The following is a 16,548-nucleotide window of genomic DNA, read 5'->3' as shown; positions in this document are numbered from 1 at the left end:
TCTTACTGGAGACTTTTATGGAAAAAGTCTTGCTTTTTTAGCTGGCTTTTAATAGCTGAGTCAGTAATTTGTTGCTGTCTTATATTTTTCTAACAGCCTCAGTTCCTTAAGAGGCTTGGTAGCATACAGCTTCCCTTAAAGGAATGAACCTTTTTTTGTTGATCTGACAATAGAATCTAAAATTCCAGGCCCTGTGTTTGCTAGGAAAAATTATTTTAGATGGAGAACCTATTTGGTACACCTTCCCCCTCCTCAGCACATAGCCATGAAGCCTAAGCCTCATACCCAAAGCCTGCAGGGCTGTGGGGGAGGGAGAAAACTTTCAAGGCAGCATTCTGGGGGATCCTAGTTGTTTGCAAATACACCATTTCAGGGAAGGATAGGACAAAAGCAAATTCCCAATTATGAATATCATAGAGAATGGGGGATGGAACAGCTGGGCTGTGAGCCACTTTAAATCCCAGGGTAGAGGTATGGGATTTTATACCCCAGAAGTAAATCTCAAGGCAGTAATGAGAGTACACTGGCATCCATTTGCATATTATCCTGGTGTGTTCCCAAATATAAATAGTAGAAATACAGGCAGAATGCACAGAGGTAGGGAGTTTGCAAACTGGGAGGAGAATTTGGGTGTTAGGTAGAAAATTCACCCCAACATTGGGTTGCTGGCTTCTCCCAGGGCTTAAAGAAGCTGGGAACCACCCATGCCCCCAGGCCCCAGGGTTCAGTAGTGAGCCACTGCTCCACAGCCTCAGGAGCCACCTAGTTGGGTACATCAGTGCAGGGCTAAGACAAAGAAATGGACCAGCAGGAGAGAGACAGAGAGAGACAGAGAGAGACAGAGAGAGACAGAGAGAGAGAGAGAGAGAGAGAGAGAGAGAGAGAGAGAGAGATTGAGGAAACCCCCAATTTAGGGATTATCTCACCAGAATCTAGAGAATCCAGGCCAGGTTTTTGTTCTCTTTGCTGCAGAAGCAGCTGCAAGCATTCTGGTTAACTTTCATTGCTGGAGGGAAGCCTTCTGCACAGTCCACAAGCACATTCTCCTGGTTTAACTGCTCCTGACTGGCTCAACAAGCTGTTGCTAGAGAAGTCAGTGGGCCAGATTTCCCAGACATTAGTGGGAGTGGGGTGGCTCTTGTGATTATAAGGAAGGAATGGTGCTGAGTAACCAGGAAGTGCAGGTTTATTGAGGGAAATACCTGCCAGGCTGCCTCCAAGTAGAGCGGTTTTTAAACTTAAGGCTAGGGTGGGTGGTTGCTCTGCCGAGGAGTCGCGGTCTTCCTTGATTGGTCGGGGCTGTGGTCTTTCCGAGAGTCGTTCTTCTTTTGGAGCGGCTGTTTAGGTTTGGGTGGTGGATCCAGGATATACTGTTCCACCTGGCCAGAGCGATAAGCTTTGGTTTCCTGGAATAAGGGGCTTGGGGAAAGGTTAAGCAATAAGAGGCTGGGGGTAGTAATATGGAAGTTAAAGGTAACATTTCCCGACTCTTAGTTAATATAAATTGGAAGGTTAAAAAAAGTTTGTGTTGAGCTTTAGGAAGGGCCCTCGGGCAAGAGTGTTCTTCTGTAGCTACAGTACTTCCTGCTGTTCTCCCTGTGGGTTGCTCCTCCTGGGGGGTCACCCTGGGGTAGAGGGATGTAAATTTGGAGTAGTAGTTGGTGGTGGGCTACCCTGGCGAGTTCGGTAACTCATGTTTGCAAAAATTTTAGGAAACTGGGAAGAAGCAAGAGGAGGCAGATAATTATCAATGGGCTGATGAGCAGGGCAATTATGTTAAAAAGGGTTAGAGGTGAGGGTTCCTCGTGTCTGTGGTTACAGAGCCTCTCCTGTAATTTTGGAGAGAGTTAATATTTTCCTCTACTATACCTGATTTGTTGATATAGTAGCAACATTTTTCTTGGAGGAAAAGGCACGTACCTCCTTTCTCAGCGGTGAGAAGGTCCAGGGCCCATCGGTTTTGGAGGGCGACCTCGGCTAGGGAGGTGAGTTGTCATTGTAGGGAGGCAGCCAAGTTTTCGAAACCTCTTTCTAGATCCACCTGAATTTGCTGTCATCTTAAGGCTGTAGCCAAGTCCAGCTCCCCCAATTCCTAGGGTGGCTACTGAGGAAAAGAAAGAGAGGCCTACAAGAAAGGGGAGAAAAATGGCTCGTTTCTGGCAGGGGGTTTGGAGGTTTCTGGCTACCTCATCCTCAGTGTAATATAGAAGCTGTGGGGCAAGGATTGCTGGGATACATGGGCCCGGAGGGGTGGTGTCCATGTGGTTGGTTAGAGTGTGCTTACATCAAAAGAAAGTTCCCCGAGGACTTGTAAAGTCAGAGGTAATTTGATGAGTTTGATTGCATGTCGGGTGGGAGATGTCATAGATTATAAGTGTTATTTGGGGTGTACAAGGGCATGTGGTCTAGGGAGAATGAGGAGGCAAGGTGGGTTTTAGAAGTGTTTAAGGGATATGAGAGTGGGACTAGGGCCATTGGTGGTTGGTCTAGGAAGGCACAGAGAAAGCATTGAGAGGGCTTGACTTCTTGGGTTAGGTTCAGAATTAGGACTTCTTTTCTTATTATATTTAGCCATGCAGAGGGGTCTGTTTGTTGGAAAGGTGTTTAGTTAAGGAAATTTCTTGGGTTAAGATTTTGTGGGTGAGATTTTCAATGCTGAGGACCCAGGGGGCTGTGGGGGTAGTGTATTCGCAGTGAGTTATTTTGGTATATGTTTTGGTAAATATAATTGTGTCTCCCCAGTAGAAAGATGACATTGTGCAAGGGGCAGAGGTGGTGAGGTGTGGCAAGAAAGTCCTTGAGATAGTTGTAGGAGCACAGAGCCTCATCCCTGTATAGCTTTGAAGTTGGGATTGGTTTGCGATGAGTTTACGAGCCATCGAACAACCTGTTAAGGGGCAGTCTGTGGAAGCAATTATTTGGGAGGGAGGCCAGGTAGAGGAGACACTGAGAAAGAATCTCCAAACATGTGGTTCAGGTCCAGAGCCTGAGGAAGATAGTGGTGTGAGTAGGTAAGAGAGAGAGAAAGAAAGACATCCTCTAGGCGAGTCGAAAGAGAAGAAGAAAAGAATAAAAGTCAGTTTCAAAGGGCTCGAATTCCTGAAAGGCTCCTTGCCAGGTGAGATCCTAGATCTAGGTGAGGAGTTCTTCTACTTCCGGACTGTGGGGTCCGAATCAGGCAATGTATTCCAAAATCTGAGTGAGGAAATAAAAAAATCTTGCAAGGTAGAGGCTGTGCATTGCTAATTGAGAGTGTTAGTTATAGCATGAGCTGTGAGTGAGTATATTGTCTTGAGCGAGTCTCACAAGATAGTCTGGTTGTGTTCTTCTGCAATCAGTGGACATGAGGAAATTTTGAGGGATAGGGGACCTGTGGGTGTGGAGAAATGATTTTTAGGACTGTGGAGTGTATGGTTTAATATGTGAAAGACGTGTCCAGTGAGAGTCCCCTTCAATTTTGAACGCCATGGGAGTGGAGAGAATGGCTGTGTGTGGGCCAGACCAGATGGGCTGGAGAGGTGTTTTTCCTCGGGTTTGTTTATATACCTGATCTCCTGGCAGTAGGGTGAGATGAACCTTGTTGGTAGGAAAAGGTTGAGGTAGGAGTTTATTTACCTCTGAGTGTAAATTGGACCTCATATAAGCCAACGTTGGGAAGTAATCTCCGATGGCAGGGTTGGGGTTAGTTAGAGGACTGGAGTCTAGGACAAAGGGCCTCCATACATTATTTCAAAGGGGCTTAGGTTGAGGGGTTTCCTTGGCATGGCATGAATTCTCATCAGAGCTAGGGGGAGGAGCTGAGGCCAGGGAAGGTGGAGCTTAAGAATGAGTTTGGTAAGGTGGTGTTTGAATTTGATTAGCCGACTCTACTTTGCCCAAGGACTGGGGACAGTAAGGTATGTGTAGCTGCCATTTAAGTCCTAGATGAGTTGAGAATGACTGTGTGATGTGAGAGATGAAGGCTGGTCCATTGTCTGATTGGAATGATGTGCTTGTTGAGGATCGTGGCAACCTGGCTCGCATCCTCACTTTTAGTGGGAAATTCCTCAATCCGGCCGGAGAAGGTGTCGACTAGAGTGAGAATGATTCTGAATCCCTTTTATTTGGGCATGTGGGTAAAGTCTATCTGCCAATTTTGTGCTGGCAGTTGTCCCTGGGTTTGGTGAGTGGGGAATGACTTGGGATGAATTCCTCCTTAAGGGGTGCAGGTCGGGCAGGAGGAGGAGATTTTCTTGAGTATTGTTGGGAAGTTGTTTCCTGTCAGGAAGGTGGAGATGCAAAGGAGTAGGGGTTACTATCTGGTGTGGAATTATGTATGGATTGTAGGATATCCTCTGCCTGAGACTGTGGGAATAGGAGTTTGTTTTTCTTTATATACCAACCATCCTTCTGAGGCAAGGAAGAGTAGGCGACCTTTTTGGTGGTGGAGTATGATGGAGTATGAGAGTCAGGAAATAAATGTGGGATCCTGGGGACTGAGTGGCTGTTTTCTTTGCCACTTAGTCTGCTATGTTGTTTCCTGTGGATATGGGGGAGGTGTTTTTCTGGTGTCCTCGACAATGGATGATGGCTATTTGGTTCGGCAGTAGAGCTACCTGAAGTAGGTTTGTATGTAAGAATGGTTTTGGAGGGGGTCTCTTTTGGTTGTAAGAAAGCCCCGCTCCAGCCAAATAGCTATAGCTGAATGAAGGATGTGGTAGCAGTATTTTGAGTCACTGTATATGTTGAGTCACTGTATATGTTGGCTGTTTTGCCCGAAGACAGAGTTAGTGCCCTTGTGAGGGCAATTAACTTGGTCTGCTGGGAGGTGGTCCCGGGTGGTAATGATTGAGCCTCGAGAATAGAGTGGTTCCCAGTGATGATGGCATAACTTGCTTGGGTAGATCCTTGTGACATTTTAAGGGAACTTCCATCTAAAAATAGGGTGAAGTCCGGAGCAGGGAGGGGGTAGAGGTGAGGTGGGGAAAGGGATTGGAAAAAGTGTGTGAGCGTTTTTGTTTTTTTAATCCTCACACAAGGACATTTTTTTTGCATTTTTTGTTCAGACAGAGCGGGAGGGAGAGAGAGGAAGAGAGAGAGAGAGAGAAACATCGATGTGAAGGGACACATCGAGTGGTTGCCACCCGCACGACCAACCAGGGCCGGGGACAAACTGCAACCGAGGTACGTGCCCTTAGCGGGAACCGAACCCGGGTCTCTCTGTACCGCAGGCCGACGCTCTAACCGCTGAGCCAAACCGGCCAGGGCTGTGTGAGCGTTTTGATACAGCAATGAGAGGGGGATGAGGAGGAAGTCAGTAGGAGCGTGGCAGGGTTTAGGCTGGAGCATGGCTGAAAGGTAAATTCAGGGTTTTCTTTTTTTTTTTTTTATCCTCACCCGAGGATATTTTTCCATTTTTTGTACAGATAGAGTGGGAGGGAGAGAGAGGAAGGGAGAGAGAGAGAAACATCGATGTGAAGGGACACATCGAGTGGCTGCCACCCGCATGACCAACCAGGGCCGGGGACAAACTGCAACCGAAGTACGTGCCCTTAGCGGGAACCGAACCCGGGTCTCTCCGGACCGCAGGCCGACACTCTAACCGCTGAGCCAAACTGGCCAGGGCAAATTCAGGGTTTTCAATGAAAATGATGTGGATTTGTTGTAAATGGGAGGGTGATAAGTGGGTTAGGGCTTTGTGAGACAGTAGGTTTTGAAGGTTGTGTGGGGCTCTAATGAGTACCCTCTGATCAAAGGTAAGGTTTTGCTCTCAAGGGCCAGGAGGGCCATGACCGCTAAGGCCCTGAGGCAGGGTGCCCACCCCTTGCATGTTGGATCCAGTTGTTTTGAAAAGTAGGCTACTGGCGCAAAGGGTGGTCCCTTTTGTTGTCCAAGGACCCTGAGGGTGAGTCCTTGCTTTTCAGTAACATAAAGTATGAAATCTGAGTTTAAGTCTGGGAGATGTAGTGCTGGTGCCCGAAGGAGGGCCTGTTTAAGTTTAGTAAAATGTGTTTGTATAGGAAGTCTGGGGTCTAGGGGTTCCGAGAGCTCTCCTCTGGTTGCTTCATATAGGGGCTTTGCTAGGAGGCTATAATTAGGAATCCATGACTGGAGGAAGCCCATGATTCCCAGGAAAGAAAGGAGCTCCTCTTTGGTTGAGGGAGTCAGTATAGAGGCAATGACATGTTTTCTATCGGTTGTGATAGCTTTCTTTCCCAGGATCAGTTGTATTCCTAGGTAAGTGACTTGGGGTAGAGAGAGCTGTACTTTGGAAAGAGATACCCGGTAGCCTAACTGACCAAGGAAGTTGAGAAGCTGGATGGTATCTGACTGAGAGGTCTCCAAAGACGGGCTGCAAAGGAGGAGATCATCAACATATTGAACGATGGGAGGTTGAGCTTGTTAAGATCTGCTGCTAGGGCCTGACCAAAAAAGTGGGGGCTGTCCTGGAATCCCTGAGGTAGGACTGTCCATGTTAGTTGCTGGGAGCACAGGATGTCCGGGTCGGTCCAAGTGAAAGCGAAAAGATTCTGGCAATCTAGATGTAGGGGGATGGTAAAAAAAAAAGGCATCTTTGAGATCCAGGACAGTGAAGTGGGAGGTATTAGTGGGAATGGTAGAGAGGATAGTATATGGGTTGGGTACTACCAGGGTGATGGGGAAGACGGCTGAGTTAATAGAGCATAAGTCCTGTATGAATTGGTAGGTGCCGTTTGGTTTGATGACGGGGAAAATTGGAGTGTTGTAGGGGGAGTTAGTGGGGATTAGGAGTCCTGAGGTTAAAAATTTGGAGATGAGGGGTTTTAGGCCCTGGAGATGTTTATGAGAAATGGGGTATTGGGGTACATTAGGAAAGAGAGATGTTTTTGAGATTAATTGAGATGGGGGTATGGTGTGTCGCTATGGAAGGCTGACTACTTGGGGGTTAACAATAGAGGGGGGTATGGGAAAGGAAGCGGAGGGATCGGAGGAATCTGGGGTGTGGCTGTTGTCCAGCAAGCAGAATATTTTAATACTTTGAGATAAGGTTGTAGGTATCTTTGGAGGGAAGAGTTGGAGGGTAGTATGAAATTTTCTTAAGATGTCCCATCCCAGAAGGGGGTCAGACATTGAGGCATGACTAGATATTGATGTGTAAATGAGGTTCTGTCTAAGATAGAAGTTACAGGAGGGGTAATAAGGGGGCAGGAGCGCCCACCTGAGACTCCCACTATGAGAGTTTGAGAAGAGCTGAGAGGGCCATTAAATTCCAGGAGCGTAGAGAAGGTGGCCCCAGTGTCAATGAGGAAGGAGATTTCCCTACCTGCTATGCGAAGGTTTACCCTGGCTCACTGTTGGAGATGTGTACTGGGGCCGGTGTCCCAGGGCCTCCTCAGTCCTCTGCCACCAGTCCCAGAAAGTCTGTTACTGACCTGGATGGGGCGTTGTTGGGAAAGATCGACCCCGAATGCCCTTTGGAGCTCGGGGCAATCAATTCCCCAGCGGCCCTTGCAATGACAGTGCAAGCAAGGCCCCGGCGGGTTTGAGCACTGTCTCATGCAGTGGCCCATTTATTTGCATTTGAAGCAGGGACCAGGAGGACTTGACTGAGGAGGTTGTCTCCTAGAGCCTCAGCCCTTCAGACCAGTGTTCCCTTGAGGGGCTCTTGCCAGCATAAGGTAGTTATTTTCTGTTGCTCTTCCCTCTCCATTTCCTCCCGTTTTTTAAAGACCTTAAAGGCAATATGTAAGAGCTCTCTCTGAGGTGTATTGGGTCCGTCCTCAAGTTTTTTGAGTTTGCATCTAATGTCAGGGGCAGATTGGGAGATGAAATGGGAGTGGTGGAGGGTGGGCCCAGCTCGGGTGGTGAGGTCCATAGGAGTGTATCCAAGAAAGGCCTGGGAGAATCGTTCTAGGAATTCTCCTGGATTTTCTTGGGGCCTCTGAATGATTTCTTTGATTTTGTCATAATTGATGGCCTTATTGGCAAGTTTTTCTAAGGCCTGAAGAAGGTAGTCTATAAGACGGTCGAGTTCCCTACAATTAGCATGGCCAATCTGATAGTTCCAATTTGGGTCATTGGGGGGAACTGCTTCCCCCCCCCTCCCAGAGGGAGGTTATTGTCCTGGGCATGTACCTCATCTGCTACTTGCTGGGCGGTTGCCCACACCCAATTCTTATTGTGTGCAGAGAGGGAGGAGGTAAGGATAATAGAAAGATCGTGCCACGTAAGATCATACAATTGAGTGAGGTATCGGAACTCCTTGATGTAGGTGTCGGGATCAGAGGAGAAGGAGCCAAGGAGTTGTTCAATTTGGGATAAGTCAGAGAGGGAGAAGGGGATGGCTACGCGGACTATCCCCTCAGCTCCCACAACCTCACGGAGTGGATATAGACCGGGATGGGGAGGCTTACGTGGATGGAGAAAGGGGAGGGATTTGGGGGAAGGCTCGTCTTGTGGAAAAGAAGAGGTATTCGGATAAGGCGGAGGTGGAGCAGTTGGTGCAGTGGGAGAAGGGGGTGTATCTGGGGCAGAAGGAGGAGGAGGAGGAGGAGGAGGAGGAGTGGGGGCTGAGTGGTCTTGAGGGTCAAAAGAATCAGTCGAAGGCAGAGGGCTTAGGGATCAGACTAGAAGGACTTGGTATGTGGAGCAGGTGGAGAAAAGGGAAGGGGATGAGCAGAGAGAGAAGAAAGCCTGCACATAAGGAATTTCTGAGGCCTTGCCTGTCTGGTGGCAGAAATGATCTAAGTCTCTTAGAATATTGAAGTCAAAAGTGCCATTTTCTGGCCATTGAGAGTTATTGTCGAGTTTATATTGGGGCCAGGCTGTATTGCAGAGAAATATGATTTTGTAGGGCCTCAAATTGGAGAGGCCGAGGTGGTTTAGATTTTTCAGTAGACAGCCAAGGGGACTTAAGAAAGGTGGTTTCAATTGAGATGACCCCATTTTGTAGGGAGGCAATGACAGGAGAGGGCATCCCCGTCTCCAATCAAGGCCTTGGGAGGACAAGCCTGTAGGAAGGACAGATCAAGAAAGAGTCGTCACCCCGACTTGAATGTCCGAGTAGCGAGAGACCCGACTGGGTCCCTAGATTTCCAGGCAAGAGTGAGACAAATGGGCCACTCAGTAGATAGGGATGAGTCATAATTGAAATGGTGCGCAGGTAAAAAACTAAGGGACAATAGAGGAGAGAAAGAGTATGTCGAGAGAGAGTGCAGGGGCCTAAAATTTGGAAAGTTCACCGGAGAGGGGAGGAATAAATTCCCTACCTCCTGGTTCAGCAGGTAGGAGGGAGTCCAGGACGGGTTGGAGTCGGCCAGTCAACCCAAACCACAGTCCACCCAGAATCTGGGAGTTAGCCCAGGCGAGCTGCCGCAGCCCACTGCTTCCCAGGTAGTAAGGGTGGTCTGTGCTGGGGATTGTCCAGGCTACCAAGCTCCCGTCCCGGGTTTCGGCACCATTATATAAGAACGGGATGGTGCTGAATAAGCAGGAAGTGCAGGTTTATTGAGGGAAATACCTTCCAGGCTGCCTCCAAGTAGAGTGCAGGCAGCCGGTTCGTACAGACTAAGGGTTTTTAAACTTAGGGCTGGGATTGGTGGTTGCCTTGCTGAGGAGTCACAGTCGTCCTTGATTGGTCAGGGCTGGGGTCTTTCCGAGAGTTGTTCTTCTCATCGAGCAGCTGTTTAGGTTTGGGTGGGGGTTTCAGAATACTGTTCCGCCTGGCCGGAGCGATAAGCCTTGGTTTCCTGGAATAAGGGGCTTGGGGCGAGGTTAAACCATAAGAGGCCGGGGGTAGTAATGTGGAAGTTAAAGTTAACAGTGATATCTTCAGAAAAGGAATTTTCTAAGACTCACAAGAGGGAATGAATGGTTTTTACTGGCATGGATTTATATTCCTAAGGTTGTAAAGTCCCAGTCCTAGAAGAAATGCAGCTGGGGCTCCAGCAGAGCTAGAAGCAGTGACCGTGTTCATGTTGCAGCTGGGTTCAGTTCAGCATCAGGCTAGATTTAGTCCATTAGTCCATCATATTGGTTCCACATGGCTGTGGGCTATGTGGTGAGTGCAGGGCATGAAAGCCCTGCAAGCTGGGAGTCCAGCATGGTCAGCAAGAGGGAGAGGAAGCTTTTCTTTGTTTAGAAGTTTAAATATTCAGGTTTTGCATGCTTCCAGTGGCCACGCCTATTTTGGCCAATTACCTGTTCCCAGGACTGACTGACAGGTAAGCACCTTTCCATGTCACTCAGACCTTACTGGGCAAGTGTCTAAACTGCCTTTGTCCAGTCCCTTCCCCCATGAACTGGTGAGGAATAAACCTGGAGAGTGTTCACCTCAGCTTTCTGACAAAGCTGTATAAATGGCATGTCTATATCATCTAGTCTCCCCTTTTGCTCCTCTCCTGTTCAATAATAACCAGATTATTACAATGGTATGAGAACCTCTCATGCCTGGGATAGACCGAGCACATCCTGGTGCTTTGGCCAGCACTGGAGAGCCTGAGAGGCCAGGTATGCTATGTCATTGCCCACAGCAATGAGCAGTTTCTTCTGCATGCATCACCTCCATGGCCTCAGCTCCCTTTAGCTGGGCATCAGAGGCCAGAGCCTGGAACCTACCAACTGGAGGTGGTGAGCGTGGCAGGGCTCTGGGGCACCTGGCCAGAGAAGCAGCTGGGGCCAGAAATACAGGCTTTATGGATAAAGGTTTGGCTGCAGCTACTATAGCCTGACCCCAGGTACCCCTGCAGCCCCCTCTCCAGACTCACCACCTGGGTACCACCTACTGCCTCCCCTGCTTGCCACATACCACAGGGAGATGCTGGTGATGAGCTGGGGCCTTAATAGGCCCCAGGGCCTCCATGCCATCCTCCTCTTAGAGTTGGCAGATTCTGGTAAGGATCCATCTGGTAAGGATCCATCCCTGGTGGAACCCTGAAACTCAGGAAGAGTGACATACTATGCTATGACCTTAGGCAAGGTAACACTCAGTCTTTCCTGGAGACAGCTGGAAGCTGCAGCCTTCATCCTCCCCCTCCAACACTAGGGTCAAGGAGGACCCTGTGATTCATTGTATCTGGTCAGTCTCAGGCTAAAATTCTGTACTGCACCAGGACTCACCCCTGTCCCCCCCTCAGGTTCAGTGGAACATGGGAACAGCAGCAGAGGTGGGCATAGGGCTCATGCCTCCAAGCAGAAGGGCCCACAGGGCCCCAACCAGAGTTGGTGACACGCAGCTATGTTCATGCCCCCTAAGGTTCCAAGGATGCTTATATCAGAAGCAGAAAAACAATAAAGTTATTTTGGGTTATGTCTGCCCCTTTAGCACATTCTGGAAGTAAATAGATGCTGCAGGGCCACATGGAAAACTGAAGACCTCAGGAGGGCAGAAGCTGTGGGGAGGATGAGCTACAGCCAAGGGCTCCGAGAAGAAAGCATGTAGGTGAGAGGTGGGTAGAGACCACCCTCTATCTTCGGGTAGGGACATGGTCCTGGGGTACAGACAGGCACTGCCAACTTCAGACCTGTGTGTTTGACACCAACGGAGCCCTCGTGTGTTCACTCAATACTGATGAAAATGGCTCATATTTCCAGACCACATACTACATGTCGGGCACCATTTTAAGTATTTGCCAATTATTGACCCATTTGTTACTGCAACCTCATGGAATAGAGCCCATTATCCTCATCCTCATCCTCATTTTGCAGATCAGAAAATTGAGGCTCAGGGAGGTCAAGCAATTTGACTAAGGTGACACCATGTTGCACGTAGCAGAACTGGGTTCAAAGTAAGTTGCTGTGCCATCACCCACCACGTCATCCTTCCTGGTTCCAGGTTGAGCCAGATTTGCCAAGTCTGATGGCTGAGATTCTCATCCTGTTAACATGTAATCAGTGTGTGTGTGTGTGTGCACATCAAAGACAGGAGTGTATTTAGTACCCACAAACTTGTATGAGACAGGTAGTATTATCACCCCATTTTATAGGGAGGAAAACTAGGCTTAGAGAGTCTGTGGAATCTGCCTGATCACCCACAATAGTATAGTGGGGCCTGGATGTGACCCAGGTTCCTCCAAGTCTGACCCCTGGCCCCAAACCATCTCTTGTCTTTTAGAGATGATACATTTGTTTTCATTCAGAATATTCTCTGTCATGGTGGACACAGGCTGCTTGAGGACAGCACAGTTTGGTGGATTGAGTTTGGGTGGTAACCTGGACCCTGAAGTTTGGCCCTTCCTCCTCCTGCAGATTAGTCACTGGACTCTGTCCTGGCTGAGGTCTGGTTCACCCACCTTATAAGGAGCTTCTGGGAACCCATCAGAGCTTCCAGAAGCTTCATCCATTAGCCAGTCACTATAGTTCAGGGACCTGGGCAGAGCAAGCATGTGACCCCACTTTATAAATCAGGAAGGAGGCATCAAAAGGGTGAACGGGCCCTGGCCAGTTTGGATCAGCAGTTAGAGCATCAGCCTGCGGACCAATGAGTCATGGATTTGATTCCAGTCAAGGGCATGTACCTCAGTTGCAGTTTGTCCACAGCCCTGGTCGGGGTCGTGCGGGAGGAAACCAGTCTCTCTGTCTCTCTGTCCCTCCCTCCCTCTATCTGATGATAAGTAAAAAGCATCCTCGGGTGAGGAATAAAAAAAAGAGGGTGAGCGGTTTGCTCAAGGTCACCAGCTGAACATGCACTCAGGCCTGTGTCTAGCACATCCAATGCTTGGCTCCCTGGAGCTGTTTACTATCCTGGAGTAAGAGGAGATCATGTGGGATTCAGCATAGGCTGGGATTGGCACCCCATAATGAAATGTGACAGAGACAGAAATGGTGTTCCACCAAAGGTTTATTTTAAAAAGCATGGTCCAGGAGGGGTGTCCATGGATGGACTGGAGCTTTGTATGGACCCAGAGTGACACAGGCAGGTGTAGCCCCAGAGTAGGTGACAAGAGATTGCAGGTGGGTAATATATCTTGATGATTCTCTATAAGAAGTATTGGCCAGGGCTGGCTCTGGTTCCCAAAGAAAACAACGGGCTTGAAATGAGGTCAGCCCCCTCCTTCCAGCTGCCTAAGGAGCAGGAGGTGGCAGGGGTGAAGGAACCAATACTGACTTAGGCACAGGGGATTGAGAGATGGATTGAAGAATAGAAGAACTAGGGGCTGCAGGGCAACAGTCACAGTGGAGAAAGCTCCAGCACATCTTGTATTGATTGATCCTGGAGATATGCAGGTTCACAGTCCTGCAGGAGGGAATTGGAGAGGACAGCAGGTGATAGGGAGTGGAGTGGAGCCAAAGCTCCTGTGCTGGGTCAGTCATAGACACCTAGAATCCTCAAATGTGAGCCTGTGGGATTGTCCATAGAGCTTTCATCATGATGAGCCTAGAGACGGTCACATGATCCAAGTCCTTACCTGGAGTAGCTGTTGTTGGGAGGGAAGCATTCTTCTCGCTACTTCTGGGGTGACCTCTAAATGTGGATCGTGGAAGGCTGGAGGTTCCAGAGCTCAACTCTTCCCCCAGAATGTGAGAGCCTTTTGAAAAATAGAAAGAGAAGTAGATAAGAAATTCTCCAATACCCTTTGAGCCCCTGGATATAGCCAAGCCTGAAGCCACTGGCTGGTCATTTGAGCTGATGAGTTTCCCATTTGCTTGACTTTTCCATCTCTGGCAGTTCAAAGTGTTTTGACGAAAAGAATTGCTCATTCAGTCAGTCTCCCATTCCTCAGCAACTCACTTTTTTGGGGGTGGGGGCAGTTGTCAGCATGCTGGGGTGCAATCCTTTCGGGGTTGAGAAGCTCAGGAGCCTGCAGCAGGGAAGGGAGGCCCCCTAGATGTTGGGCTGGGGTCTCACCTACCTTGGAAGGTTCTCCGGGTGCCTCGGCCACGCTTTGGAAGGGCCTTGGTCAAAGTATCCAGAAGCTTCATCCCATTTTGTACCCACTTGGCCTGTGGGTTCCCGCACACCATCGTCTGTCTGTGACGGAAGTAGAATCTGTACAAGTGGGAGTGGAGTGCAAGGTTAATGCGTAAGCGGGAAGCAAAGTTATGTGTGAGCCCCCGCCCACCCCAGCACCCACTGTCCCACTCACATCACGGCGGGCAGGTTACAGCTCCCACTCACATCCTGGTACATGTAACTCAGGGCATGCCGAAGCACAGTCAGTCTAATGCGGGGGTGGTAAGCCAGGCAGCAGTCCTCAAAGATGCCTGCAATCACATGGCCACCCCAGGCTCACTTTTCTGTGTGTGCCTGTGCGGCTGCATGTGCACTGGGTGTGCAGGCATGGCTACTGATGTGGACACCTGCAAACATACCACGACTCTCTCAGGCCCTGTGTGGGCTGAGGGACAGCCCAGGTGATAAAAAAGCCATTTGATTCACCTTTGGCCCTTGATATGGGGACAGCTCACAGGAGTTGGAGAGGGCCTGAAGGCCCTGGCTGGGAAGGGCCCAGGACCTTAAAATGAATGGGGGAACCAAGGACATTTCCACTCCTGCTCTGGGGCAGAGGGTAAAGAGGGCAGGTGTAGTACCCTGAGGAGGGGCTAGAGGCCACCACTCCCATCTGGGTCCCTCCTCCTAAAATGAGTGGGCTGGCCCACTGCTCCTGATGTCCTGTTCCCATCAGAGTGACCACTCCGAGTCACCCAACCAGAGACCAGGAGATCTCTGGTCATTTACTCATTGGCTGAACAAAAGCATTTAGAGTTCCTACTCAGAGCCAGATGTCTGGACAAACAGAGGTGAATTGGATGCAGTGTTGTCATTGGGGAAGTCTTGTCCTTGTGGGGAGACCAGGAAGTTGATCTGTGCTGGGAGAAGAAAGCTCAGGGACCTGGAGGGGAGGTGGTCAGAGGAGGATGTGCTGGTGCCAGAAGGTCTGGAAGCAAAAGACGAACTGATGCAAGAGACAGTACAGAAGCCTTCAGGGGTTCTGTCCCTCTGCTGGCTCCTGGAGGGACCATGACCGAGTCCTGGCAGAGTATAGTAGGAAGGAGGGGAGGGATAAGGGGGAGGGCTCCAATGGCCCCAGAGGGCAAAGGGCAGTGGAGTCAGATGGACCCTGGGCCACAGTGTTAGGCAGGCAGTTCCTGGGGGTGGGGGCCACTCTGCCCCCAGGATCAAAGGGCCTGGGCTTGGCCTGGCTACTGGAATGGGTCTCTGATACCAGGACAATGGAAATGAAACCCAGCCCCCTCTGGGCAAAGGCTAAGATCTGCTGGGAGACAGGAGAGGGCCTCATACCTAGTGAGGAATGGGTGGGGCAGGCAGGTGGGGCCATGGGACCTCGACCCTGCCCTGCCAACTGCTGGGGTTCAGTTGGGATGGAGGACACAGTGGTAGGGCTCCTCTACTGGGAGTACTGCATGCCCAGAACTGGCTTTGAATCACCAAAATCCTCAAGTGCCTGATCTAGGGAGAGGAGGAAAGGGATTTCCTGTTAATAACAGTAATAGTAATTATTGTTGCACTGGGCCAAGAGTTTTGCAGGTATCAGCCTATTGGATCTTCATGGCCCCTCTCTCTGCAGTGGGAATTCAGAGTTCCACTTTGCAGATGAGGAGACTGAGGCCAATAAAGGCTGAGTAGTGACTCTCATCCTGACCACACAGTTAGCCTGGATTGAAGGAAGTTGGGATGGGGACCTATTCCTGCAGTCTCTGGGGCTCTCAGAATGAGGCCACTGCAGTGTGTTCCTCGTAGTAAGGGGCTAGGCCACAGCCAGGAGCCACCCTCTGCTCTCCACATTCTCTAGGCCAACTGGAGTCCCTGCAGAGAAGACTTGGGTCATGGACTGTGATGGAGGCACCATAGGAACCTGGCAGCCCCACAGACCTGCACAGATACCAGGAGTTTCTGCATGCCTGGGGGCAGGGTAGCTGTCAGTCAGAGAATTTGATAGTGGAGATCAGCTCAGACTTCTGGAGGAGGGGAAAAAAGGATGAATGGGGAGGGAGGAAATCTGGGGGGAAGGGGCGTAGGTATGGCCCAAGACAGTACCTTGAGCTTGGACAGTGGGGGGCCAGGTACCTACGAAGCAGGTCACTAGGCAGGCCAGGAGCCACAAGTTCATGGTGCAGGCTGGTCTTCCTCCTCCTGATCCTTGAGGGATAATGGGGGAGGGGTAAGGAGGACCCCAAATGGACAGTAACAGGCATGGGACCCCCCTCCCGCCCCCCCACACGCACATCTCAAGCCAGGACAGCACAAGACAGGGACAAGCCATTCTTGAAAGATCAGTTGCTGGTCTCAGTTGCAATGGGGTGGGTTGGAGGGGCCACTTACCAAAGCCTATGGGGTCCCTGGTGCTTCTGGAGCTTATGCCAAGCTCTCCTGCTAACTAGCCAGCAGGCTTCCCCACTTTATAGATGGAGCCCCACCCTGCCACCACCAGCCCTCCTCCACCCTCTTCCTCCTCCCCACCTGCTCTTCCACTCCACCTTCAGGCTTCTCCCTCAGGCCCCGCCCTCCTCTTTTCTCCCCATTTCTCTTTCTAGCTCCTATATCCAAGGTCAGAATACATGTGGAGGGAGTTGGGGACAAGAGGACCCAAATCAGGAAACAATGACTTTCTCAATTAACTACTCAGATGT

At 50.0% G+C, this 16,548-nt stretch overlaps 1 protein-coding gene across 1 annotated transcript; it reads right to left on the bottom strand.

Annotated features, from left to right (window-relative positions):
- Positions 1-1,244: 1,244 nt before the first annotated feature.
- CCL25 (C-C motif chemokine ligand 25) lies at positions 1,245-16,034 on the bottom strand. The gene is made up of 6 exons (XM_036282175.1): positions 15,956-16,034; positions 14,043-14,160; positions 13,809-13,945; positions 13,365-13,484; positions 3,616-3,701; positions 1,245-1,406 (listed from the first exon to the last, which is right to left on the bottom strand). The coding sequence occupies exons 1-6, from the start codon at positions 16,026-16,028 to the stop codon at positions 1,245-1,247; spliced, it is 696 nt and encodes a 231-aa protein (XP_036138068.1). The 5' UTR covers positions 16,029-16,034.
- Positions 16,035-16,548: the final 514 nt, after the last annotated feature.

This window comes from Molossus molossus, unplaced genomic scaffold (assembly GCF_014108415.1).
Source record: "Molossus molossus isolate mMolMol1 unplaced genomic scaffold, mMolMol1.p scaffold_m16_p_4, whole genome shotgun sequence".
In the NCBI taxonomy this organism is placed as follows: Eukaryota; Metazoa; Chordata; class Mammalia; order Chiroptera; family Molossidae; genus Molossus; species Molossus molossus.
Note: the sequence above shows the minus strand (reverse complement) of the source record. Positions and strands in the feature narration are given on the sequence as shown.

Bases quoted from the DNA above. Each gene is read 5' to 3' on its own strand.
- CCL25 (XM_036282175.1), bottom strand. From the start codon at position 16,028: ATGAACTTGTGGCTCCTGGCCTGCCTAGTGACCTGCTTCGTAGGTACC. The intron at 14,161-15,955 runs GTACTGTCTTGG...ATGTGATTGCAG, and splicing joins CCCCACTGTCCAAGCTCAAG to GCATCTTTGAGGACTGCTGC. The intron at 1,407-3,615 runs GTAAATAAACTC...CCCTTATTCCAG, and splicing joins GGTCCAATTTACACTCAGAG to GAAACCAAAGCTTATCGCTC.